General features: G+C 40.1%; 1 protein-coding gene across 2 annotated transcripts in view; it reads left to right on the top strand.

Moving 5' to 3' along the window:
• Positions 1-26,706, top strand: part of eps8a (EGFR pathway substrate 8a, signaling adaptor) — a 160,845-nt gene that overhangs the window by 102,669 nt on the left and 31,470 nt on the right. The window contains exons 6-15 of one of the 2 annotated variants that reach the window (XM_078553566.1): positions 5,739-5,888; positions 7,252-7,334; positions 7,959-8,095; positions 10,156-10,229; positions 13,692-13,818; positions 14,361-14,449; positions 14,868-14,942; positions 20,278-20,426; positions 21,635-21,818; positions 24,445-24,479. In XM_078553566.1, the coding sequence (XP_078409692.1) occupies positions 5,739-5,888; positions 7,252-7,334; positions 7,959-8,095; positions 10,156-10,229; positions 13,692-13,818; positions 14,361-14,449; positions 14,868-14,942; positions 20,278-20,426; positions 21,635-21,818; positions 24,445-24,479 (1,103 nt within the window). Of the gene's footprint in view, positions 1-5,738; positions 5,889-7,251; positions 7,335-7,958; positions 8,096-10,155; positions 10,230-13,691; positions 13,819-14,360; positions 14,450-14,867; positions 14,943-20,277; positions 20,427-21,634; positions 21,819-24,444; positions 24,579-26,706 lie in introns of both variants that reach the window. The other variant, XM_078553567.1, reaches the window with a different exon arrangement.

The following is a 26,706-nucleotide window of genomic DNA, read 5'->3' as shown; positions in this document are numbered from 1 at the left end:
GCTTACAGAGACTGTAGAAGATGGAGAAGAGAGCGACTGAGGCACCTGGCCATGCAAAGGCAGGAACACCAACCCCATGAAGGGGCAGCAGGGGCTCCCCCACTCGCTGCCCAGGAGCAACAGTGAGCCGTGGCTGGCCGGTGCCTAGTGACACCCAGGGTCTATAGATGCTGCCTGCCAATCCTGCAGATGACTGAGAACCAGTGTCGCTGACGACTGCGCATGTCTAGGGACAAGGAGCCGTAGACAGGGAGACATTCTTGGGAGTTTATTGACGATAGCGAACATTATGTACAAGTGATTAACACCCATGCCCAGGTCTAAAAGAGTTAATTCTCCTTAACTTTCCTAACCCTGCCGCTACGTGTTGGTGCTCCCCGGACATCCACAGTCAAGGTGGAGGCAGCCTGCTGACTGTGGCGTCCTTTCTGAGATGACTGTGGCGGGCGTCCTCTGGAGGGCCGAGACTTGGAGGGCCCCGGCCTGCTTTCGGTGTCCTGCTCTGTGGTGGTGGCACCCTCCTTGTCCTGTGAAGCTGGATCTGCGGAGGTCACAGGAAGAGGGGATCAGATGGACCAGTCACTCCCAGAGTCACCTGGGTGGATGGGCCCAGAGCGTGCATCTGCTGATCCTGCTCCCTATGGGTGCCCAAGGGCCCCTGGCTGACTTCATGAGCGGAAGGGATAGCTGGAGTGAGATCTAGCTGGCCAGCACCCCCCTCATGTGCACACTGTTGGAGGCTAACTGTGGCATCAGCGATGGAGTTAAGCCTGCACAGGAGTGATGCCCTGGACCAAGGTCTCAATGACGGCTGCCATCCTGCCAGTGTTGACCTTGGTGGGTTGCAATGCCGGTGCTATCACCTCAGCCTGAAGATGGACGGACTCCTCCATCATGCCTTGCAATCTGAGGAGTGCAGCGGACATCCCTTCCTATTGTTCCCTAGCTTGCCTTGGCAGCTGCAGCAACTGTGACATGACCGAGTCCAGAGGCTCGTCATCTGACTCGGACTCAACAACGTTCTGGCCTGCAGCAGTCCTCTGAGTGCCGGGGACCTGGGAAGTCCCTGCCTCAGCCTGCTGTGGATCAGAAAGTGCGATATGCTTGCCAGATTGTGATCCCAAGACTACCCTAAAGCTAGGTTCCACCGAGGTGTGTGTCTTTGCATTGGTGGAGGGTATGGGTGAGCGCAGTGACGGGACATCAGGGAGGGTGCCGTCAGAGGTTTCTTCAGTGCTTGCTCGGAGGCTTTGGATTGTGGACTCCGTCGGCTGCTTCTTAGATGTGCCTGCGAAAGCATGGGGAGATAATTAGTGCATGGCAGTGGCCTGTGAAAGAGGACACATCACTCACAGCATGGTTGTCTGATTGATGTTGCAATGCTGGATCCTCACTTGGGAGAGCAGCACCGACCTCGCCATCAGCACAGGACCAGTCCCCATCATCACCGGCCAGCTGGGTGGCTCTGTTTTCAAATTATGTGTGAACTTTGAATTCCGGCATCCCTCCAACTGTCTGCGACCTTTCCCTCCTGTTGTGAGCCCATTTGCCCTGCATGGATAGAGATGGGGAGAGTGTACCAGGACACCTGCCGGGCCAGATGATAAGTATGCCTGGCCTGTGTGGGTGGGGAGTAATCCCATGGATGGGATGAGGACAATGACGGTGGCATGAAAGTGAATGGTGACGTCCCTTGCACTGGCAGTGAGTGAGGGCCCTGTGGATGTGTGATGGGTTTGTGAGTGAGAGAGAGAGTTGGGAGTGATGAGTGACTTAACCTGGCAGAACGGAAGAGATCATTCACCCTTTTGCGGCACTGGGTGGCTGTCCCCCTCTACAGGGCATTCACACTGACCACCACTGCCACTGCCTCCCAAGCTGGGTTGGTGACATTCTACCTGCTCTGGCCGCAGGATGGGTAGCAGAGCACATCCCGGTGGGCCTCCACAGCATCCAGCAGTCGCTTGAGGGACCTGTTGTTGAAGTGGGGGCTGCAGCCATTTTGCCTTTGCTGGCCATGTCTCCTGGGCAGCTGTGGTGAGCTGGTGGTGATGAGCGCTTTGCTGGCGGCTGCCTTTTAAAGATAGTGGCTGGGGTGATGGCGAGTGGGAAATGAGAGCCTGCCTGCCATTTGAAACTGCATGTTTCGCGCGAGTGAATAGATAATGAGGGGGCTTGGGAAGATACGGCATGAAAACCTGCCATCTTCATTGGTGGTGGGACTCCTTTCTACCTGCCTGCTACCACACAGTGCAATTTTGGGAAAATTCAGCCCTTGGTTTCCATATACCACGGTGTATATCACCATCTATAGGGCATTTGAGTGGCTGCATGCATGCACTACAAATTCGCTGAAATCACTTTTTTTTATGTGCATAATAAAACATCAAATCAACTTGACGGCTAGTTTTTCACAAAGAATAAATTAAGGTATTTTGTATTTTTTGACAAAATGCTAGCTTAAAAGAATAAGTCGAATTGTGTTTTTTGGTTGGCTGCAAAATGGAGATAAACCAATTCAGGTGAATGAAAACTTCAGCTTGGCATACTCAACTTTAGGTACTTGTAAATGATGTAGTTTTGCGATGCTGAATTAGCATTTGACTGTCCCTTGATTCAGTACTGAAATATTCACAAGAGGACTGCTTCACCTACATAAGCAGTGAGAGATTTCGGCCTCGACATTTTCAACTGGATGCTGTCATCCTGGTATGTATCCAATGCCCTAGAGTTAGCAACCTAAAAATGCATTTTGGAGCATGTACGATGCTTTTTGCATCAAATTAGCTTGATTCTCATTTTTTCCCCATATACATATACGTTATATATTCTTGAAGATTCAAGCCATTCATTTGAGACATGGAATGTGATTGGCAACATGTGGATTTCTTTTTGAAGTAATGGGTTTGATTAACAGCTGTATGTTGGGTGATGACGTGAGGATCTTTGAGAGGCCGGGCTATGATTCTTTGTAATCCCTTTGACGCAACAGCCCTGTAGCCAGAAGCTCCTGATAATGGGCTTATATTTGGCTGTCTCAGCTCACCTGAGGCCATCAGGGTTATGGAGGTAATCTGAGAGCTCCATGCTATCATTTAGCCATTTAAGTAGCGTCCATGTTTTAAAAATCAACTTTACATTGTGTTATTGCAGGTTAAAGTTATACATTATTTTTGAGATTTCAAAGAAACAGTAAACCTTGTAATTCTGTAGACTGTTTGCATCAAGCCCTATCGATTTATCTGTTTAAACCACAACCGAAGTGTTTTTAACATTATAGCCTGAGTCATGATTTTTTTTTTGGCTCTTGGAATCAGAGCATTGCTGGCAAGGTCAGCATTTATTGCTCATCCATAATTGCCCTTGAGCAGGTGGTGGTGAGCGACCTCTTCGAACCATTGGAGTTCATGCGTAGATAGTCAAAAATGTTATTAGAAAGGGTTTTTGATTCAGCAACAGTGAAGGAGTGTCGATATAGTTCCAAGTGAGCATGGTGTGTGGCTTGAAGGGAAACCTGCCGGTGATGGTGTTCCCATACATTTGCTCTAGGTGGTTGAGGTCGCAAGTTTGGAAGGTGTTGTCGAAGGAGGCTTGGTGAATTGCTGCAGTGCATCTTGTTGATCGTGCATACTACTGCCACTGTGTGCCAGTGGTGAAGGGGGGGGTGAATGTTGAAGGTGGTGGTATTCAGGCTACTGAAGTTGGAAGGGATATGAATCACATGATATATCTTCGTAAACTAGAGTGCAGTGCTGGGCATTCTTTGACCTCTGGCTTTTCCTATGTATATCTACATATCGGGGAACACAAGGCATAGACTGTTTTTATAAGCAACACATGATCCATTTTGACAAGTGATTGAGCCCAAGGCGAGTGTATAAGTGCTAACTCTTTGTAAAAGCTGAGCTAAGCTGGATTTTAAACATCATCGTTATCATAGTGATCACCTTGAACTCGGAAACAGTCAAACTCCTGGCTTTCACCCTAATTGCAGCACAAAAGTGCATCCCACTGAAGTTGTGGCGGGTGCTTTCAAAAACCCAGCCAGCATGAATTGCTAAGCCACAGAAAATTGCCCAATCTATTGACTGGCTGAACCAGACTAAATTCTAAAGAAAACTGACACCCATTTCTGACTCTACTGCGTATCACATCAACAGTAACACTGGTACAGCTAAAATGCATGTATTGGTGTTCTTTCTCTTAAATTACCAAACTGTAATGGTACAGCTAAGAGAACCAATGGCTATTGGTAACTGACACAGTCACCGCAATATAAGTAATTGTTTATAAAATGACACTGCCCACAACCCTGTCCTCAGTTGCTTGTGAGCTTTATTCCCTGTCGAGCTGTGCTATTCTATTATATACACTGACTCAATCTTCCTATACTGTGCTAATAATTTGTTAACACATCATTGTATTATGGCAGAAAACATTTCAAAAAGGCATGACTCTGAAAGAAAGGATTTTATTAAAAGGCAGCAACTCTGGAGCTGTAGAATCAAGTTTGAAAAGTTGTATGAATTATCTTTGGGACACTATTGGGAACCCTGGCATTGATAGTAAAGCACTGGAAGGCCTCTTGAAATGTATCATGGAATACCTGGCGCAATATGGAATAATGAGTGGAAGTCTGGGTGGCGAGGTCATGCTTATAGATCTTTATAGAGATAATTGAGGTTGATGCTGTGCATTGATATTTTCAGACACATTGCCACTATACAGGGGATTTCATTCATAAGGTTGGATAGAATGAAATGGTGTGGGTAGGGTGGAGAGACATTTGTGAAATAGACTGGAAATGGATCTAAATTAGAGAAAGCAAAGGCTGCTGTAATGAAGCTGTATTGGCATGGAGGGTGATGAGCTCAGTATTGGGGTGATTGCTGTTTTGCATGCAAATAAATGATTTAGAATTGGTGACAGAAACAAAGGTGCCTAAGCTTTGAGAACATCAAAATAAATTTTATTGGATTTAAATCTGCGATGATAAATGCCAAATGTCTATTAACGAATAGATGCAGAGCAATGACACGGGAAGGAGAATAAATAAAAATGGGGATACAATAGCTTGCTGGGTAAGCCAGAAGAGGAATCTGTGAATGCTGGTGATAGAAATCTGAAGCCATCAACATAGTATGTGCAGCAACAGAGGATAGCAGAATCTTGCCGTATTTAGGGATAGAGCATAGGTGCCAGGAAGTGTTGATGAGTTTCTGCAGGCAGTCAGATCCCATTTGGAATAATGGAGTCTGGTTACTGCATGACTGCAGGAGCATTTAGCTTTGAAGAGGACATGACAAAGGTAGCTATATTGATGCCCTAGATTAGACATATGAACGAAGAGAGGCAAAAACATTGGGAATGTTTGCACTTGGATAGGGAATTCTTGGGCTTGAGGAGGGAAGTGAAAATTTGAGAAAGACAAAGGCTTAGTATATATTCTACAACAAGATGATGTGGACTTGGTGAGAAGAGAAAAGATGAACATTTAGATTTACTTCAGAGGCAGTAATAACGGGGTTGCTTTCAAGTAACCTCCAGCAGTTAGTTCAAAGTGGCAGCGACAGTGGCTGACGCCTGCACATGGGTGTCTTCCTCCTGCCTTATTGGCTATAGCTAGTGATGATACGAAAATAGCTAAGTGTGAAAAAATGAGCACAGAATGTAGGAAGAGATTGTGCAAACGGACCATAATCAAGAATACAAAAATAGCTCATGTGCTTTCTTTACAGAATGAGTTGGAACACTTTCCCTTTAACACAATCCAGCATTGTCAGTCTGTGATGAATGCCTGTAACTATGGCTCCATTCTGGCACTCGTTTGCAAGGAATCTGGCCAAGGCAAACCAGACATTCACCTTTTCCAATGTGATGAAGTTAAGGTTGGTAAATGTTTTACTTTCTATAGTGTCAGCCTGATTCTATGTTCATGTTTCAAATCTGCAGAGGGCATGAACATGTTGAGATGCATTTAGTATGTTTTTCCACAGTTGTATCAAATTTATGTAGACTGGTGTTGATAATGTGATACTTTAACCGTCTTATAGTTTTTAAAATATTTTTTCCACCTCATTTTATAAATGCCTCAATGGATGGTTCTTGCTCTGCTCTCCAACCCTCAAGCACTCTGCCCCTTGCCCCCAACCCAACTTCCCAAATCATCCTCTCTCTCTGGTGAAGCTCACCATCACTTGTCAAAAGTCCTGGGACTGACTTATTTTCAGTCCTCTCCCAAGAATGCTCAAATGCCTAGAGGGGAAGAAGGTGAGAATGACCCAAATGGACTCATGTTTGACTAATACTTGGCAACTCTTTCAGGGAGATTGCCTGAAATAAGAAATAATGGTGTGTTGAACTAGCCTGCCAGTCAGATAAGTTACTACTTGGCATTATGTGCTAATGTTTAAAACCTGTGTATTTAAAACAAAGCATTTGTTTAATTATATAATATAACTTGTCATTGTTGAGGGGGTTAACTCTCCCTGATTCGTTTTCACAGTTTAATTGGTGAACAAAATCATCTTTGTGATAGAAATATCACTTGAATAAGAGAAAATATAGAAAAACATAGAAAATAGGAGGAGTAGGTAAAAAGTAGTGATTTCCTGAAGAAAGCAGCACACCTTTTCATGAAATAGACTGAAATATTAGAATGTTTGAGGAGATGGTTAGCCCAAAAAATTATTGTACCTTAATAATGTATATTTTTGTTAGTGCTTGCATGTGCTGTTGTTAATTACCTGAGTACTTTGTTTAATTGAAGCTGTTTTCTATGAAGTTTTCTAGTTATTTGTCTCCCTGAAGCTGCATTTTATACTGTTATGATCAATTGCCATTTACTTTGCCTTTCCTTCAGGACAAATTCTGTAATTGTTCTGAATAATATGCGTAGTTTTTGCCTAATATACTTTGACTTGTGGTATTCAGTGCCACCAGAACTTTTATTAACTTTCTTTTTTTTTGAGGTAAACTGAATTTTTTGATAATACCTGGGAACAGGGGTTATATGGCTAACTTGATAACTCGGGCATTATTTTCTTGTCTGACAGAATTAAGCACAATTGTCAACTATTTTTGCAAGACAAATTAAAAGTTGACCAAAAGACAAGTTTACTTTAGAAACAACTGCTAACCCAAGTCATAGACTCATGGATAGTTTGTTTGCACAATTGTGTTCCACACTTTTTGTCAGAGTTTGTTAAGTGGCGTTATTGCTGTGACTCAGTTCAAGATCTTGTTTTACAGGCTGAACTGATCCATGCAGATATTGAAAGTGCAATCAGTGACAGTAAAGGTAGTAAACAGAAGAAAAGGCCTGATACTTTGAGGTACAAAGATACATGGATATTAATCATTAAATAGTATCCTTGGTCATCTATTTGGACTTCCTTTTAACAGTAAGCTATTGCTCTTTTATGTGATTTTTAAAAATTGTCCAGCTAACCTGTAATGTAAAGCTGAGGTCTGATTAAATGTTCAAGAGATATATAAAGTGTACCTCAATGAGCAGAACATGTTGTAATCTGTTCAAAATTCCAGGTGAGTACTTCACACTGTTTTCATTCGCCTGCTAATTTCTGCCTATGTAGTCAATCCATGTGCTAGTAGGATTGATGAGCAGCGGTGAGATGATGAGGAATCTTATGTCTTTAAGTCCTGTCATTTCAGAAGATTAAGGATTAATTAAATTTAAAATTCAAATACAGACATAATCTTAGAAATGCAATCAAAGCACCTGAATGTGATAAGAGATTTTCTTTTAAAAGTAATGCTTGCATATAGTACCTGGGTAAAACCAGATGATGTGTTTCAATAAGAGTGTTGATATTATTCTTCCTATGTATGAACATGAGCCTCAACTGTCATTATTTTAAAGTATAATGCACTGATGGACTTCAATAATGCAGTTTTATGCACCTAAGGAATGAATAATTGTCCTTTTTTATTTCTAGAATGATTACAAATGCAGATAATTCCTCCATCCCTCCACCTCCAAGCGCCCCTGCTCCTGTTCCTCCAGGAACTATTACACAGGTGGATGTTAGGAGCCGAGTAGCAGCCTGGTCAGCTTGGGCTTTACCGGAACAAGGTAATTAGGTTTTCGCAAATGCATGTTTATGTCTTCAGGAAACAATTGTATTTAGTTCTAAATCAAAGGAGTAAGTTACATCCTTGGCCATATTTGCCACATGGAAAGGTTAGATAAAAAGACAAAATTGTAAAAATACTAGGAGCTGGAATAGAAAAAGCTTGGAAACATTTGGTAAGTAACACTGATCAATGATGTTGTATTGGTGGTTCAGTAATGCTTTAAAACCATTTTCTTTGTTGCTGTCGGCACAACATACTCCAGTTCTATGACCTGGCAGCACCCACCTATTGGACCTGATTAGCCTATACATGTGTGTGTTTGTCAGGATAGTGAGTGTGGAATATGCTAATAGACTGGTTCTGTTTAGCTGGATAGCATTCAGGCTTGGGCTGATAAGTGGCAAGTACCATTCGAGCCACATGTGCCAGGTAATGACTGTCTTCAATCAGAGTTATTCTAAGTGCTTCCTCTTGACGGTCAACAGGATTACCATTGCTAAATCTCCCACCATCAACATCCTGGGGGTTACCCTTGATCAGTAACTTCACTGGACTGGCCACACAATTAGTGGTTACAGGAATAGGTCAGAGGTTAGGTGGCGAGTGCCTCAACACCTGACTTTCCAGAGCTTTCCCACTATCTACCAGGCACAAGTCAGGAATGTGATGGAATACTCAGCACTTGCCTGGATGGGTGCAGCTTCAACAACACATGAAGCTTGACACTATCCAGGACAAAGTAGTCCTCTTGATTGGTACTCCATTCACCACCTTATACATTTATTCCCTCCACCACAGGCGCATTGTGGCAGCAGTGTGCACCATCCATAAGAGGGGCTGCACCAATTCGTTAAGGCCTTTTTGACAGCACTTTCCAAACCCATAACCTCTACTGCTTGGAAGAACAAGGGCAATAGGCATATGGCGACATCACCACCTACAAGTTCCCCTCCAAGTCACAGACGATGCTGACTTCAATATATATCACAGTTCCTTCAGTGTCATTGGAAGCTCCTTGTTGACACTGTAAGTGTACCATGAACCATTGCAATCCATGTGGTCTAAGAAGGTGGCTCACCAATACAGTCCCAAGGACAATTAGGAACAGACAATAAATGGTGCCCCCATCCCATAAACAAATTTTTAAAAATGTACATGAAAATCGTTCTTTGCAATGGTGACTAGGTAATGGTATGAGCTCCGAGACTGGCTTTTTACTTAAGGGACCTAAGTCCAAATACAACCCAGATTGCTGTGATGGCTGTTTCCTGTCTGTGTATAAAAATTCAGTGTAGTTCCAAGAAATCATGGAAGGAAGCTGTTCCTGGTGCTCAGATACATGGCTAAGCTTTACTTTGTAGCAACTTGCGTTATACCTGATTGAGAATATTTAATGCTGTAGTACGAAGGGAGTGCTGCACCTTTGGAAGTGCCGTCTTTTGGATGAGGCATTAAACTCTGAGGCCCTGTCTGCTCTCTCTGAATGTAAAAGATTCTGATGCCTTATTTTGAAGAAGAGCAGTGGAATATCCCTGGTGTCCTGGCCAATATTTATTCCTCAATTTCACAAAAACAGATTATCTGGGCATTATCACATTGCTGTCCATGGGAGCCTGTTGCAAATTGGCTGCTGTGTTTTCCACATTATGACAATGACTACACTTCAAAAATACTTCACTGGCTGTAAAGCATTTTGGGGCATCCTGAGATTGTGGAAAGTGCTATTTAATTGTAAGTCTGTCTTTGTTCTTTCTTAGATGTTAGGTGTTTAGAATGGAATGTGTACCTTTCGTCAGCAGTAATATTAATTTCATCATTGAATAAAAAATAAATTCTGTATTTTTCTGTCGGAGACCCAGGGCCACTGCCACCACTTGCTTCGTAGTGAATTGTACCATCTATACTTGTTATGGACATCATTACCATCCTATACAGTCATAACCCATCAACTATATACTGAACTGCAAAGAGACTGTCATCATACAAAAATGCCAGCTTTCCAAAAGTGCAGAAAAATGTATATAAAATGTTTTTATTAAAACACTGTTTTCTTAACAGATGAAAAACAGAAGATTATTCATGAACCCGAAGAAACTCCAGATATGGTAGCAGTCAGGATCGACCGAGATGTGGTATGAATGCATATTAGAATGTTTTTCCCAACAATCTTTTCATTTTGATTCGTTAAATGCGCAAGTACAAAATACTAAAAGCTGAGAAATTGGCATGTTTAGGAAAGGAATTGACTTGAAGGCCTTTTTTTTCTTGATCTAGCTGAAATGGTTTAACTTGAAGCTACACAAGGTACTTGGTGTGACTGATATTGCAAGCTTTTTGCCATGATTGTATTGGAATGATGCACCTAACTTGAGTTGCCATTTTGTACCTCAAAGCAAAGGGAAAATATTGAAAACCATGAGTAACCTGAGTGCACTTTTAAAAATTGTATTCTGGAGAGACTCCATTGTTTCTTGCTAGTCTGAAAAAGAAACAAAAAACTCTATTAGCTACTACCTCAAATAGCTAGAATGCTCCCCTAAGTTATTTCACCCTTCATGTCCGCCATCTTTCTGGGCACTATTATCTATTGATGCAAAGAAAACTTAGTAAAAAGCTCCCAGACAGTCCCGTTCACCTTTTTCAGATTTCATTTTTATTGCTGTTTCCAGAGTGCCAGTTGATTCTGAACTTGAAAATTTAGCTGGCAGAGGCAAATAGCAACTGCATAACTAACTGTATGACCTGTGTTACAGACAGGGATGACAGAAAACTGAAGCTCCTATTCCCTTCCCTTGCCGTACTGTCTATAATCAGTGCATTTTTTAAAAAGAAAGATGTGTGTGTTTCTTAACCCCTGAGTGAATGGCCAAGTTGAAGATTAAGAAGCATGCTTTTAGTGACTTTAAACAAAGGTTATTTTTATTCATGCGTTCAGCCTGAAAATCTAACACTAGGTCACTCTCTCTGTCACATGCCCCCACACGTGCAAAATATAGTTAGAGAGAATAGTGTACTTTTACAAGTTATAAACAAAAGAATAGTTCGTAATTCACGTGTTTGGCTCAAATTGAAGGAAAGCATATGTTGCAGGCCTGATGAAGACATTCTCACTCCTGAAGTATAGTCAAGGTGGATTCAGTAGCTGGAGCTGTATATCAGAATTGTTGCAGGATTCCCTCAGAGATGGATTTTCAGCAGGTCACAAAGATGGTTACTTGTAGTCTCGATATCAGGAGGTTGGTTTTCTGTATTGGTGGACTTGAAAAGGGACAGGCTTGCAGATCTTATGATGTTGCCATTTCCAGGTCCCAAGACACAGATGTTGTTGTCTTTGCAGTTGTCCTGATTAGTTCTGCAGACAGCTCCTGATCACCTTTTCTTTTCAAAAAGACTATTAACATGGGTCAAAAACAGAAAATGCTGGAAAAACTCAGCACCTCTGATAGCATCTGTGGAGAGAGAAAAACAAACGTTTTGAGTCTATGACCCTTGAGAGGTTCTGAAGAAGGGTCATGTGGACTCGAAACATTAACTTTGTTTTTCTCTCTCCACAGATGCTGTCAGACCTGCTGAGTTTTTCCAGCATTTTCTATTTTTGTTTCAGATTTCCAGCATCCTCAGTATTTTGCTATTAACATGAGTGCCTTACCATGTGGTCCTTCACAGCTCTCTTCCAGACATGGATTTGGGCTTAAGCTAATTAGCCACAAGCTGGGTCTTTGTGTATGCAGGCATCTATCCTTGGGGTTTGAGACAATCATTGGCCTGGATTCAGAACAAGCAGTTTAAATCAGGAATGCAGTTTGGATGGTCTCAGGATATGGGTATTTACACCTCTTCTAGTCTGGAATGTCCTTTTGAGACAGTGTGGCAGTTTTTCGGAACACACACACACACACACACACACACTGTCACGTGACCCCTCGGTGACTGCTTTGCAGCCCATCACTTTCTATTTCAAAAGTTCTGGAATATTCTAAACTGATTACCATTTTGCTTTTAAAAGTTATGGATAGGACATTCCTGTATTGGACATGATACTGTGTCAGCCAGGCCTGCATCACTCAGAACAGTGTAACACAATCTTTCCTATGCAACATCTTCGTTGGCTCATAAAATCTGGCACATTACTCACTACATTTTACAACTCTACTCATTTTACTCTTTCTATTAGAGGTTATGAAGACGAATTTTGTTCTGGGTTAGCCCATTATATGCCCCAACCCCACATTTTTAAGTAATTTGTTACCTTAGACAAACCTTTTACAATGTAGTATTGTCAGTGATACAGTCTACGTTTTGCACTAAACAGCTGCTGAGTGTTTTGTTGTCACCAAACTTGGTTTCAATTCCACAAAGATTGACGGTACATTTACTTTCACACAGAATTAACTGATGGACCAATAAACTAGAATAGCACTCTAGGTGTTTAGTTTACTGGGCTTTATTTTTACTGCATAGCTTGAGCTCTTAACCCAATTTTAAAAATTTGGAATTCTTACCAACTCTTGATATAAAATTTGAATAATTGTCTTGAACATCGAAGGATTGTGCAACAGTCCACTCAAATTTCTGCTTAGCTTTTGATGCTTCTGTCTGTCTTTGAGAAGTTTTTTTATAACTTGACCCCGGGCATGTTTGTGTTCTTCCTGTCTGAAATATTTTGCTTCCAGCATGGGGAACTCATTAATATATTTTAAAACATTTTCTTCTGCAAGCATTGTAACTATCTTAAAGTCCATCTGCAATAGTCTATGTTAGAGATAAACCATCTCTTAACAGCCTTTGAAATATTGGTCTTGAATCCTATTTCTAAATCTAAACCAGCTTTCTCATTCTTCAGTGTCTCTTATCCTTTCTTTCAAATCTCAAACTTTGATTTCCACAGAAGGACCTATGGCAACCTGCCAATAATATTGCAACAGTAACTAATTCCCAATTACAAATTGTCTTGGCATTTGTAGTGCATCTTCACCCAATATAATTTTCTTTCCAGATCTATTAAAATAGGATAGATTAAACGTCCATTATGTGTTTTGTTCCAACAGATCACTTGTATGTAATGCGCACACTCCGATTTATTTAATCTCCAAAGGGAGGTGGAGTATCAGGCAAATGAAGAAAAAGCTTGAAATGGAATGAATTGAGCGCAGCCTCTTTGCAGCAACTAATCCATAGGGAGACAGACAAAATAAACATTTATTCAAGAGAAAACTTGTTGCAAATGAGTCAACATGCAGTAGTTTACACTGTATTGCTAAATATAACAGCATCCAATATGATTACTATTTTTAAATTTGGAACAAACCAGCCTATTTATGTACATACCTACTGGGGGGGAAAAATCTGATCCAGCGCATTTTTCCATTTGTTGGCATTATTCGGGCAGTGTTTGCTAACTGATGGTCACAAAAGGAAATCATTTTTGTGTACTTGTGAAACTTTAAGACAAAGCTTAATAAAGTTACTAATTTGTCAATCTACGGCAGAAATACAGAATGTTGTGTTTGCAGTATAATGTTAAAGGCACTTTCTAAATATAAGTAGATGTACATTGTTTTCCTGTAACTGCATATTTCATTTTTCTGTATCAGCAAATTTTGAACCACGTTTTGGATGATGTAGAAGCATTTGTTATTAAACTTCAGAAGGCCGCTGAAGCATTTTCTCAGCTTTCACAACGGAAGAAATCAAAGAAAAGCAAAAAGAAAGGACCAGGAGGCAAGTCGTGATTTAAGACTTATATAATGTATAGAGCAGTGAAACCTATTTATTTTTGCTGTAAAATGCATGGGTTATTGAGGGATTGTGGTAGCACGTAAACAGTAGTTTCTTTTTAAATGATGTACATGTAAACTTTCCCAAAAGGAAAAACTGCCTAAGCCTGGTACTTTTCAAATTCTATGCTGTAGAAAACAAAGTTCATTATAGTTCACTCGAGTAATTCTCCTTTGCTTGTGTTCAGGGTTATTTTTAATCCATTAACTAGCATTTGTTCCAATGCTATTTGAAAAATTAAGAACTGTTCTCCAGCGCTATCTTTAAATTTTGACATTTGTAAGGGTGAGTAAAGTAGATTTTAAATTGGAGCCAACTACATGAAAGTTATTTATCAAATCAGAAATACAAATATGCACTTTTAGTGCTGAGAAACTGGTTAGTTTGTATAATGTTCTCTTTTCTCTCTTTCCCCCAAGTGCTTGTATTAAAATACCAGTTTTAAGGGATACTAACGGCAAATTATTTCCTTTCCCCTTCATTAGAGGGTGTTCTTACTCTCCGTGCAAAGCCACCTCCACAGGATGAGTTCATCGACTGTTTTCAGAAATTCAAACATGCATTTAACCTCCTGGTAAGTCATTATTTTCAAAGAATATAAGCTTGATTAAGGCTGCTTGGAAATTTAAAATTACAAAAAAAGAAATGTGGCTTATTTTGAGTAGCAATCAGTAGGAAGCCCCCTATGTTGTCACGGTTATTTTTGCCTGGTCATTGTAATGCATATTCCTGACCCCAACGTGTGATTTCTGCTCCACAATGCAAATTGTGACCTGGTCCAGACAGTTATGAAACATAGTCATTGAAGGAGTAAGGAGTAGGCTTGGACATATCCTTCCCGTAGTACAAATATTGAACTTAACTTAAAAACCAGGCTATCATAGTGTGACATTCTTTCCAGTTTCTAAAACCTTAAAGGGTTGATGCCCAAGTTATGACATACTTGGATTTATTCATTAACTCTACACTTTGCTTCTCTCTTTTCATTCGAGGCCAAACTAAGAACCCACATTCAGAACCCGAGTGCAATTGACCTAGTGCACTTCTTGTTTACACCTTTGAACATGGTAAGTTGGAGATGTTGGTATTCATGTAAAGTATAAATATTCATGTGAGAATACTTGAAGAGTATTCTCTTAGGTCACTGTCAAGTTTACAGCTTTGAATAGTCAGTTGTCAAATTGCAGAGGTCTACATGTGTGATTAACAACATTTGCAGCTTACACGGTCTCGTCCTCGCAGGTGGCTTGTTGGATCAATCTCCTTCATTCCCTGGGATGCAGGCATTCTCTTATTGGATTATAAAATCACAAGATAATACAGCATAGAAGGAGGCCATTTAGTCCCATCAAGTCTGTGCTTGCTCTTTTGAAGAGCAGTACAGTTAGTCCCTCTCCCCTGCTCTTTCTCCATAACCCTACAATATTTTCTCCCTCAAGTATTTATCCACTTTCCTCTGAAGGCTGCTACTGAATTAATATTCACCATCCCATGAACCATACTATTTGTTGCATAAAAAGCTTTGCCTCATGTTCATTCTTTTGTTATTCACCTTAAATGTGTTTCCTCTGGTTATCAAACCTTCAGCTCCAGAAACCGTTTCTCTTTATTTACTTTACTCTACCCAAACTGTTCATGACTTTAAATACCACCTATAAAATCTCGTCTTAGCCTTCTCTGCTCCAAAGGGAACAATGCCAGCTTCTCCACTCTATCCAAGTATCTATAATTTGTCATCCCTAAAACCATTCTAGTAAATCTCTCATGTACCCTCTTCAGAGCTGTCACACCCTCCCTGAAATGTGCTGCCCAGAATTGGGTGCAATACTCTAGCTCTGGCTGAACTAATGTTTTCTTTATAGGCCTAGCATAACTTCCTTGCTTTTGTACTCCTATGCCTCAATTTAAAACCCAGGATCAGGGCTTGCATGACCACAAGGTGAACTTGGCAGTCACCTAGGGTGGCATGATTTGGGGGCGGCAGCACCAGCACCAAGGTTAAAAAAAAAACTGAACTCTCAAACTTTAAAATGAAAACAATATGACTTTATTATGAGCACGAGCAAATTAACAGAGTGCCCAGGGGCAGGGCACTGTAGTTTCAGTTCAGTCTATCCTCCTTCCCTGTATCCTCTGGCATTTTCGAGCAGGCAACAGCAATGAGCAGCTCTTTCCTGGCCCCCCAAACACATGATCACAGCCTCCCAATCACTTCCTTTTGCATGTACGTGCTTGCCGACCATCTAATTGCTTTCCCTTCTTTGCCCCCCTTTGAATGGTGATCATGTGATGTGGGTTGTGGCTTGAGAGGCACAGGAGTGGAGTTTGCGAATCTAAGTGGTGCCGAGGGAACATGCTGCTGTGGCAGCAGAGCAGTGGGATGCGACTTAGGAGGCTGAGACTGGAGCGAGGGCTGAGGGCAGACCATGGATAACTACTCATGAGTTTGACAATTTTTAGCTATGTAAGAATGGGACCATTTTACTCTTTGTTTTTGAAAGTTAATTGTGGTGGGGGTTGGGGAAGGGTGGTGGTGTTGGGGTCAGACTGGAAGTTGGCCTAGGGTGGCAAATACCCTTGTGCTGACCCATTCTACCAGTTTGTCCAAATCATCATGAAATTCATTACTATCATCTTAACTGTTCACTGTGCTTACAGGTTTTGTGCCACTTGAAAGTTTCAAAATTGTGCCTTGTACCTCCAAATCACTAATGTATATCAAAAACAGCAGAGGTTCTTCGAACCATATGGAATACACTGCATACCTCCCTCTAGTCCAGAATAAACAGCAATTCACAACCCCCTTAAAGCTACTTTTTACTTGCAAGAGTACTTCATACATCTGTTAGGTTGATTTTTTTTAACAGAATATAAGAAATAAAAGTATTTTTCAAGTTAACACAGAGGCTAAAGACAAGGTCAGATTATGCTTTTCAATGACTCATGGTATAAGAAGTGCTTGCCCCATTTTGTTCCATCACCTTCATGAAATCAGAACTGACATGGAATTGCAGACAGGTCGGCTCCGCTTTTACAATGTCCTCTTATTTTTAACAAAGAGGCCCATATAATTGTAATGGACCTTGACCTTCTTGCGACTCATTAATGGCTCTTGCCTGGACCAGGGATAATAATTTTATGACTTAATTGCTTAACGGCCTGAGTGAACAACTTCCTATGCTACATGGACGTCCTCGGGCAGTTTCAGCTTGCAAGTAATTTACGTTACTACCGTTCATTTTTTGGGGCACTCTTCCTTGGTAAGACAATATGCAGCCACTACAGTGGGAAGAGTTGACATTGCACAGCTGTTTCATGCACACACAGCATTAAACACTTTTTCTAAAGTTGAAAATTCCAAGAAATGCACATTAGATGATTTTAGCATAATCGGTTGCCACTGAAATTTTGTTTTATGTTCATGATTTTAAAATTCTCATCATTGTTTTCAGATCCCTCTATAACCTTGCACGTCCCTATCTCTGTAATCCCCTCGAACCGTCTGAGATATCTACGTTCCTCCAATATTAGCCTTTATAGTATCCCCGATTTTAATTGCTCCACCCATTGGCAACTACACCTTCAACTGTAAGGTCGTAAACTTTGGAATTTCTACCTTCAACCTTAAACCTCTTGGCCTCCCTGCCTCTTTAACCTGTTCGTGCACTCCTTAGTCAAAGAGGTAGGTTTTAAAGAATTTGACCATCTGCCAAAATATTTCCTTATCTGGCTTGTTGTCAAATTTTGTTTGATGACACCATTGTGAAGTGCCTTAAAGCATTTTGCTATGTTAAATACATTACAGAATCTCAGAATTGTTACGGTGCAGAAGGAGGCCATTCGGTCCATCGCGTCTGCACCACATTAAATAATTACAAGTCACTACTGGTACTGCACTTGGTCTTCTGACTATCATCATAATAGGCTCTACTGCATGAACACAGTGTTTCACAAATAACATATTCAACTGGGTCAAGTTACCTCTAATTCAGATATTGGATTTTTAGCTAAATGTTTTGAGTCCCCAACAGCACCCTTTCATTGATACTTAATGGAATTGTTTTTTCACTATTTGAACAACTGTAGGTTAGCTCAGTTTTTGCATTATATCTTGCCCATCAAATTATAGGGAATGAATTGTTACAAATTTCAGATCTGCCTTTGACATTTCAGGTTCAGCAGTGCTGCTCGATTCCATATTCTAACCAGTATCTAATCATATAGTAGCATGATCGCACACACAACAATAGCATGACCTTGCAAGCTGAACTGCATATTTCACGCATTCTCGTATAGGCTAAGTGAGTAGGCATAGATCTGGCAAATGGAGTAAATGTAGGCAAATGTGAAATTCAGTTTTGGCAGGAAGAATAAAAAAGAAGCATATTATCTAAATGGTGAGAGATTGCAGAGCTCTGAGGTTCAGAGGGATCTGGGTATCCTTGTGCATGAATCGCAAAAGGCTAATAGGCAGGTACAGTAAGTAATTAGGAAAGCTAATAGAATGTTATCATTTATTGCAAGGGGAATTGAATACAAAAGGTGGGAGGATATACTTCAGTTATACAGGGCATTGGTGAGACCACATCTGGAGCACTGTGTACATTATTGGTCTCCTTATTTAAGAAAGGATGTAAATGCATTAGAAGCAGCTTAGAGAAGGTTTACTAGACTAATATTAGGAATGGGCGGGTTGCCTTATGAGGGAAGGTTGGACAGGCTAGGCTTGTATCCACTGGAGTTTAGAAGAGTAAGAGGCAACTTGATTGAAACCTTTAAGATCCTGAGGGGTCTTGACAGGGTGGATGTGGAGAATATAGAACTAGGGAATCACTGTTTAGAAATAAGGGGTCGTTCATTTTAAGACAGATGAGAATTTTTTTCTGAGGGTCCTTTGTCTTTGGAACTCTCTTGCTCAAAAGGTGGTGGAAGCAAGGTCTTTTAATGTTCTTAAGACAGAGCTAGATAGATTCTTGATGAGCAAAGGGATGAGGGTTATCGGGGTAGGCGGGAATGTGGAGTTAAGGTTACAATCAGATCAACCATAATCTTATTGAATGAGGCGCAGGCTCGAGGGGTCGAGTGGCCTACTCCTGCTAATTCATGTGTTTTATGTACATGTGTTCGTATATGTTTCTCCAGTTCTTTAGTAGTTGGATTCAAAGCACTTCAGTGTAGTGGGGCTAGATACAAATGATGAAGTTGGTTTATTTGACAGAGAGGAAATCAGCATATGGAGGAGTGACCAGTCACATCAAATCTCTCTTGTTTGACCTAATTAAGTTTAAAACAGATGGGATGAAATTAATTTCTACTGGCTGTCATTGTCTCGGTGCAGAAAGTTTAGACTGTCCTAATTCAGTTTAACTGATGTCAGTGAAATCATGCTGCTTGTAATTTGGGGGACATTGGTAGTCATGAAGATCACTGTGAAATGTAAAAGCTCATCCTGGGACTGAATGGTTTTTGTTTTTCAAATTAAGTTGACTTTGCAAGTGGAGAAAAATTTAGAACTATTGAACGCTGGCTGGAATCTTCTGCCCTCCCTTGTGGCGAGTTTGTGGCGGTGGGGGGTGGGGTGCAGGCATCTAATCAAAAGGGCAGGTGAGGACTCCGCCACCTTCCCACTTCCACCCCTATTACACGTGTAGCAGGAAGGCCTGTGCACGGCCTCCTGCCATGTTGTCAATTGAGGCTGTTAAGTGGCTATTTAAATCCTCATCCCTCTGCCCCTGGTATTAACCCAGCGGTGAGTGGGGGACTTCCCATGCATAGAGTGCAAACAACCCTGCCTGGGGTTGCTTGCTGCCTCCAAAGGGATGCCCCTCTCTCAAAGTGCCTGATTGAGGGACCTGGCATTGGGAATTTTGGGTGGGTGGGAGAGCAGTGGAGATACCTGCTGTGAGCCACCTCATGCCCTGGCTGCCGATCCCCACACTGTGACTGCCCTCCTGCCTCGAGTGGATGTCGTACCTGTAGCAATCACTGCCTTCCTGGTGGCACTGCCGTTTGATTGAGTTGCTGGCCTCTGGGTGGGCGCGACTTTTGCCCCTGCAATCCTTGATCCTGTCAAATGCCTGATCGTTACAAGATATGGCGAGCCTTCCCAGAAAGAGGCTCACTAGGAAAGAGGCCAAGACCCCATCGCTTCCATGAGATTCCGGCCACCATGTTTCCACTCTTTTGGAGCCTGATTGTGACAGTTTGTCATTTTACTTTCTATTACAAATTTCTGGTTACACAACCCTCCTTTTAGCATATCCACATTACTTGTATTCTTTGAAACAGCGTTGAATAAATTGAATAAATGGTATAAATTCATTGTATTACGAGCACCAGTGTGTGTGCACTAATAGTATACACTGCATATTTCTAACATTGCCTTAAACTCTTGTATTTCAGGTCATACAAACCAGTGGTGGGCCTGAAATGGGTAGATCTGTTCTCTCTCCTCTCTTGACAAAAGATGCTATAGATTTTCTGAATTCATGTGTCACACCTGAAGAAAGGGAAATTTGGTTTTCCTTGGATGAAACATGGACTAGACCCAGGCAAGTCAATTAGAATGCTTATTTACCTCTGGTATAAAGATATGCTTTATATAAGCGAGGGACTTCAAATTGACTGATTTTAATTTGGAGTAGGAAAAGGTTGCGGTGGGGTTGTGTGGTGTGGAAGGTAAAGAGAACTGAAAGTTCAGTAACAAGATGATTCTGCTCCACGTCCCACTCTATGTAGTTGCAGATGATGTGTTGAGATGCTCTGTGCCTTTTTCAATCTCATCATTAAAAGCTGATGGATAAATTGACACTAGCTTGTTTTATTTGCTCATATTAATAAGTGTTGCTGTACTGAGGACTCCTTCCAAATTTAAGTATGTCTCAAAAGGCAACATAAAATGACCAGCAAATATCAAAATATTTAATTTTGCATTCAAACTTGTGTATGAGATTGAATTTGTGTGTTCTGCCAAAAACTTGGGAAATGATCAAATTCATTGTATGTTTGTCTAATCATTCTGTGAATAACTTTAGAAAGTGGCTTTGGCAGTAATCCAAGGTGGCAGTTGCTTTTTAATATATTTCACAAATAAGGTAACATAACCTCAGACACTGCTCTTTCATTGCTGTAGTTTGAATACAATAACTCATTCTGTTCATTTAAGCAAACTGACATATTAACAAAGCAATTTTTTGTATACGATAAAACTGCTTTCTGAGCTAGTCTACTTTGTAGCTACATAAACTTCTGTTAGAAATGTTAATTATATTTAGATACAGGTGAAAGGCATTGTTTAATTAATACTTTGAGCACATATAAATAGGAGAAAGCTGGGACATGGAGTGGGGGTGAAGAGAGAGGAGTGTTGAGATTGAACATAGTCAATAAACTCTCTTTATAAAGAAAAGCTCTGTGTCTTGGTTTTAACTTCACCAACAAGCTTGGATCCTTTTTACAAGGAAATCCCCATAATTTTCAATTTTAAATGATAAAATGAGTTTCAAAATATGTTATGTAGCTTGCTTAATCACTCCAGCGTTCTATGGCGTCCTCATGTTAAAACCTGAAAATGTGGTCAGAATGTGCTTTATTTACTTAAAATTTTAAACTGGTCATAAGCTACAATTGGATCCTACAAGTGATAACCTATAAGTTATAACTCAGTTTTTCAGCATGGTATACACATGATCCCAGTGTGAGTTTTTCCATGTGGAAGGAATTGTTCCTATAGCTAACAGCTGACTTTTATCGGTTTCAGATCTGAATGGCCGAAAGATCAGTTTATTCCCCCTTACGTGCCCCACTTTAGAAATGGATGGGAGCCTCCTTTATTGTCGTTTTTGGGCACACCATGTGAACAGGAACTGAATAATTTAGCTGAATCGGTGGCAAATGCAGAGCATCAGCGAAAGCAAGAAGAGCAAAGGAGGCTGAGTGAAGAGGTATGAGCCTGCACTGACTGAATCTGGGCATGTATTTCAGCAAAAAATATCCTCAAACCATGTCTTTACCACATCTGTAATGGCTAATAGTTTATTCTTCTGTAATCAGGAAACCACCCTGCTTTTGCAATGCCAAAGCTAAATAAAGATTAAAGAAAAACACCACCAGCAACTGTGTAGGTTTGAAAGGATAATTGTGCATTATTAAGGACATGATTTGTATGTGCAGTTGTATATTACTTCATTTTCAAAAATGAGAACCTCAGTGACTGATTAGCATATCATCTAAAATAGTCTGCTATGACTTGTGTAATTTCAACATGAAGTATTTTCTTTCAGCTGTATTTAATCACGATGTGTTTTGAAGGAAATAGAAGATGAGAGTTAAACATGTGAATACAATTTCCTATTTTAGGTGCTCCAAAAATTGCTGAGGTTGCTGGTGCCCATCATAGTATAAGAATCCTGTTTTGCATGTCAGCTTGTAATATAACACACACCAGTGCATACAGTGTTTCCCTTCCTATTATGCTATTATGTTTTCAAGTATATATACTGACAAATATACAGAAACTGAGACAGATTGTAGTTCACGTTAAACTTTAATTTTACATTGAGATGAGTGTGCTGACAGGTATTAGAATATTGAAAGTACTATTGACCAGAAGTATATAGATTGGATCTTCTAAATTGGATAAGAACTGTTGTACAAGTGAAAGAATAATGAATATACTCCTGCTGATCAGTCCGCACTAGAACGTTAACCTGTTACCTGTGTAAAAGTACCAGAATATTTGAACAGACCTTTCAACAACTAAATTGGTGGAAGAATAATAGTTTGAGCAATGGTTTACAGGACCCTCGCACTTGTGCTTGACTGGTATAGTGATAAAAGGTTTAGAGATGGTAACAGTCTTGGCTCGGTGGTAACACTCTTGCTTCTGAGCCATAAGGTTCTAGATTTAGGTCCCAATCTAGAGATTTGAACACACAATCCAGGTAGGCACTTCATTGCAGAGGGAGTCCTGCACTTTTGGCGGTGCTTGCTTTTGAATGAGATCTTAAACAGAGGCCACAAAGCACTTATTCAAACAAGAACAATGGGGTTCTCTCAGTGGCCAATATTTAGTCCTTAACTAGCATCAATGAAACAGATTATCAAATAAATTTCTCATTGCTGTTTACAGACATCGCCTTTCACAATTTGGTTGCCCTGCTTTCTACATTACAACAGTGGCTAGCCTTCAAAATTACATCTTCATTTGTAAAGCACTTTGGGAGATCTTGAAATTGTGAAGAAAACCATATATGTGCAAAATCTTTCTCAAGATACCAATTCCTATACCAGTTATCACAAACCTAAAGCCATCAGAGAATACAAGGATAATTTCTATACATTTTCAAAATTTTGAACACACTATTGGGGCTTGTGGGCAATATTGGATGCAATTTGGTTTATTCTGGAAGCTACATATCCTAGTACAAGGAGAAGTTGTACTGCATGTATTTCAAATGATATTCCTACAAGAATTTGTATATTTGCTGAAGTCATCAAAATTGAAGAATGAGTTTGACAGGCAAGTTGAAGGGTTACAAGCATAAGACTTGAGTATGGTATTGTGAAATAACACTAATTGGGAAGCTGTATAGGCCATCAATATTTTGTATCTTAGGAAATTGTGCATGTATCCCCATGTGAATTAAATACAACAATGAACTATAATAAATGGTGCAGCAGAATTATAGCAAGCACTTTAAGATATACTAATGAGTAAGAAATTATAGAGTATTAATGAGGATGGACAGGTAGTTTGCTTTACACACTTTCAGATTTATAACGTTAATGTATTAACTATTTATGGAAATATAAACAATAGTTAACTGTTATACTGCTAAAATATAACACTATTACCAGTAGGGGACACTGTTGCCTTTTAATCTGGTTTATGCCAAAACTAAAGATTGTTTTTTTTTGAAAATCTAGATAAATCAACTTCATATCCAACTACTGAACTGACATGGAGGTTCGAAAACTTTTTAGAATTGGTGTACAGAAACTGGTTTTTTTAAAAGAAAATCTGCCCATGTTATTTTTAAAATATGGCAGGCGGTTGCATTATTGAAGGCCCATTGGCTCATTTTATTTTTCACAAATGATTTTCTGAGCCCTTGGCTAGTGCGTGAAAATGAATCAGCACTTGCTGTATCATCTGTAAAGAAACAGCCTTCAGTTCTATTAACCATGACAAGGACCTCTTTCAATTTTGGGTTTCACCATATTACCCCATTTTAGCAGAAGTTTAACCACCAGCATAAATTTAAATTATGTTCATGTGTGAACATGAAATAGAGCACCTTCATATCTTGCAGCAGCCCTTGTTGAAAATAATTTTGTACAAAATTTATTACGAGAACAGATGAGCGTTAAATTGTGGAGGCAGTGAAATGATTTTAAGGACTTAAGTCACTCTGACTCAAAGTTATGATTTTACTGATTTCCAATGCAAATTCTTCATCACCAAAAGTGGCATTCTGTTGCTTGGCCCTTGGTTATTAAGATTATTTGTTACTAGAGTTGTACTATTTAAATATCTGATATTGTGTTTCATTGCTTTCTGTCTTTCAGCAAGCCATTTCACAGGACCATCTTCCAGCTGACGGGTATGCATTCAGCAACTCTAATTATAAGAGGCGATCTCTTCTGCAACAAGGGACAGCTGATTCTTCCTTTAAAAGATGTAGTAGCCGACATGTAGCTAGGTAATAGTTGATAGAATATATGTATTATGCTGTGGAGAGTTGTCTTGACTTTGTTTTTTAAAAAAACCTATATGCATGAGGATTTCTTGTCCTTTTCCTTCCTGTCCATTTTCTTAAGAATCCTTTAATCTGCAGTGATTTAAAACCTGATCCTTGCTATTGTACTGCCAATGTATAACATCATTACATATTCGGACTCGAAATGATGCTATCAGTTATATTGCGACGTTAACCAGAATTCCTCCTTTAAAAAGCACTAAACACTTCAGTCATGTTACTGTGTGTAATGTATTAAACCTGCACCACTAATGTTTAACATTTTTCTTTTCTGTTACACCAAAAGTTAGATTTAGATTAGGCATCTAATCCAGCCTCAGTTTTCCTAGAAAATTCTCGGTGTTACCACAGGTTGAATGCAATGCATGTTCTTCACTATTTAAAAACAATATGCTTTATGCCAGATTTCTGCTCATAGGCTAAAAGCAAATTGATTAACCACCACAGGGCTGTCATGTGCTACTTTCAAACTCCAATTCTGCCCTCCTTCTGTATGATTTATTAAAACTACCTTACCATTGCAACCGTACTGCCAGTGCATAGTGGTTTTGCTTAGCACTAGTGCTGAAATTAGTGTGATAGCAGCCTGATATCAGAGCAAGGAGTGGGGGAGTCTCATTCTGCTTCATTTTGGCATCAGGTTGTGCCTTTAACGTCTATTTTACATGACATATTTACTGGTTTATATGGTTATTTACATGATGCTTACTTAGAAGCAGTATGAAGCTAACATGACTTTTCATTTAATATAAAACTTGTTTTGTGATGTAAATACACTCTCCAATCACTGCTACTTTGATACATAGAGTTCAGTTTATTTAAACTGACTGGTTGGTTCGTTTTTGCTATCCTGGTTTGTGATAGGCCTGTTGTCTGAACAGGAGTTTTTGAATTTAAGGCTGTGAGGTGCAGCCAACAGATAAGTATGAGTTGCAACTAGTGAAGGGCTGAGACAACCATATTTCTTGGAGAAAGGCAACAATTGTACATAGTAGTCAATTTTTGTTGTCTTTATAACAATTCCCCAATTCTGCATGGAGGAAAAGCCTTGATACAAGCTAAAAATTAAGGGAAAGCTTTTAACACAGCTACTCGTGTGTGCAAGTTTGATAAGCGATAATGGTATGTTATAAAATACATTTTGGTCATTTGCACTGTGCATTTTTTTGAGTTAACCAGTCTCGTTAACTGCTTTTCCACTAAGGTTTGAGTTGACATTTTGAAGTCATGCAATATAATGACTATTCTTTTTTGAATTGTGTGTTTAGCATATGATCCAGAGCACTTGGTTTATCGTAACTGAAGAAGCAACTAAATGTTTACAAGTGTGATTCTTTTTTAAATTGGTGTTTTATGGATAAAATTGTACAATTTTTCTACAATTTCCGTTGCAAACCAGTGGACTCATATATGACTGCAAGTAGTCTTGGTTCCCAAGTTGGCACAGTGAGTGTATGCACTATGCTGTGCAGTGCTAAGCCAGTTAAAGTACACAGGGATATTTAACATGCTGGTACCAGGAAGATTTCAGACTCTGTCAGCGTAAATACCATCCTATAATAGTGGCAAAAGTGGACCCAGGAGCTTCAAAAAAGCTGTCTACTCAGGTAGTCCTGCATGTTGGCCTGCGATGTGTAGTTGCTCTGAGAGTGGAGTGGGACACAGGTTTGTCATGCTGCCGGGATATCTACTTGTCAGAGTTTTCAGCTATACAAGAATTGCTGGAATTTTCTGGAATTAAAGAAGACTTAATACCCTGGGCACAAATTGGCAGTCTTGCTAAATCAGATTGTTCCAGTAAAAGCAATATCTCAAAACATTTTGTTAAGGGTAGGCCATCCAGCTTATCTTTCTACAAGGTAGCTTCTTCTGGGGAAGGCAGTGATATTGGTATTGTCACTTGACTAATGATCCAGAGACCCAGGGTAATCTTCTGGGGACCCGGGTTCGAATCCCACCATTGAATTTGAATTCAGTAGAAATCTGGAATTAAAGATGTCTAATGATGACCATGAAATCATTGTTGTTTGTTGTAAAAACCCATCTGGTTCACTCATGTCCTTTAGGGAAG

Source organism: Cetorhinus maximus, chromosome 12 (genome assembly GCF_964194155.1).
Source record: "Cetorhinus maximus chromosome 12, sCetMax3.hap1.1, whole genome shotgun sequence".
Taxonomy (NCBI): domain Eukaryota; kingdom Metazoa; phylum Chordata; class Chondrichthyes; order Lamniformes; family Cetorhinidae; genus Cetorhinus; species Cetorhinus maximus.
This window is presented reverse-complemented; position numbering and strand designations above follow the sequence as displayed.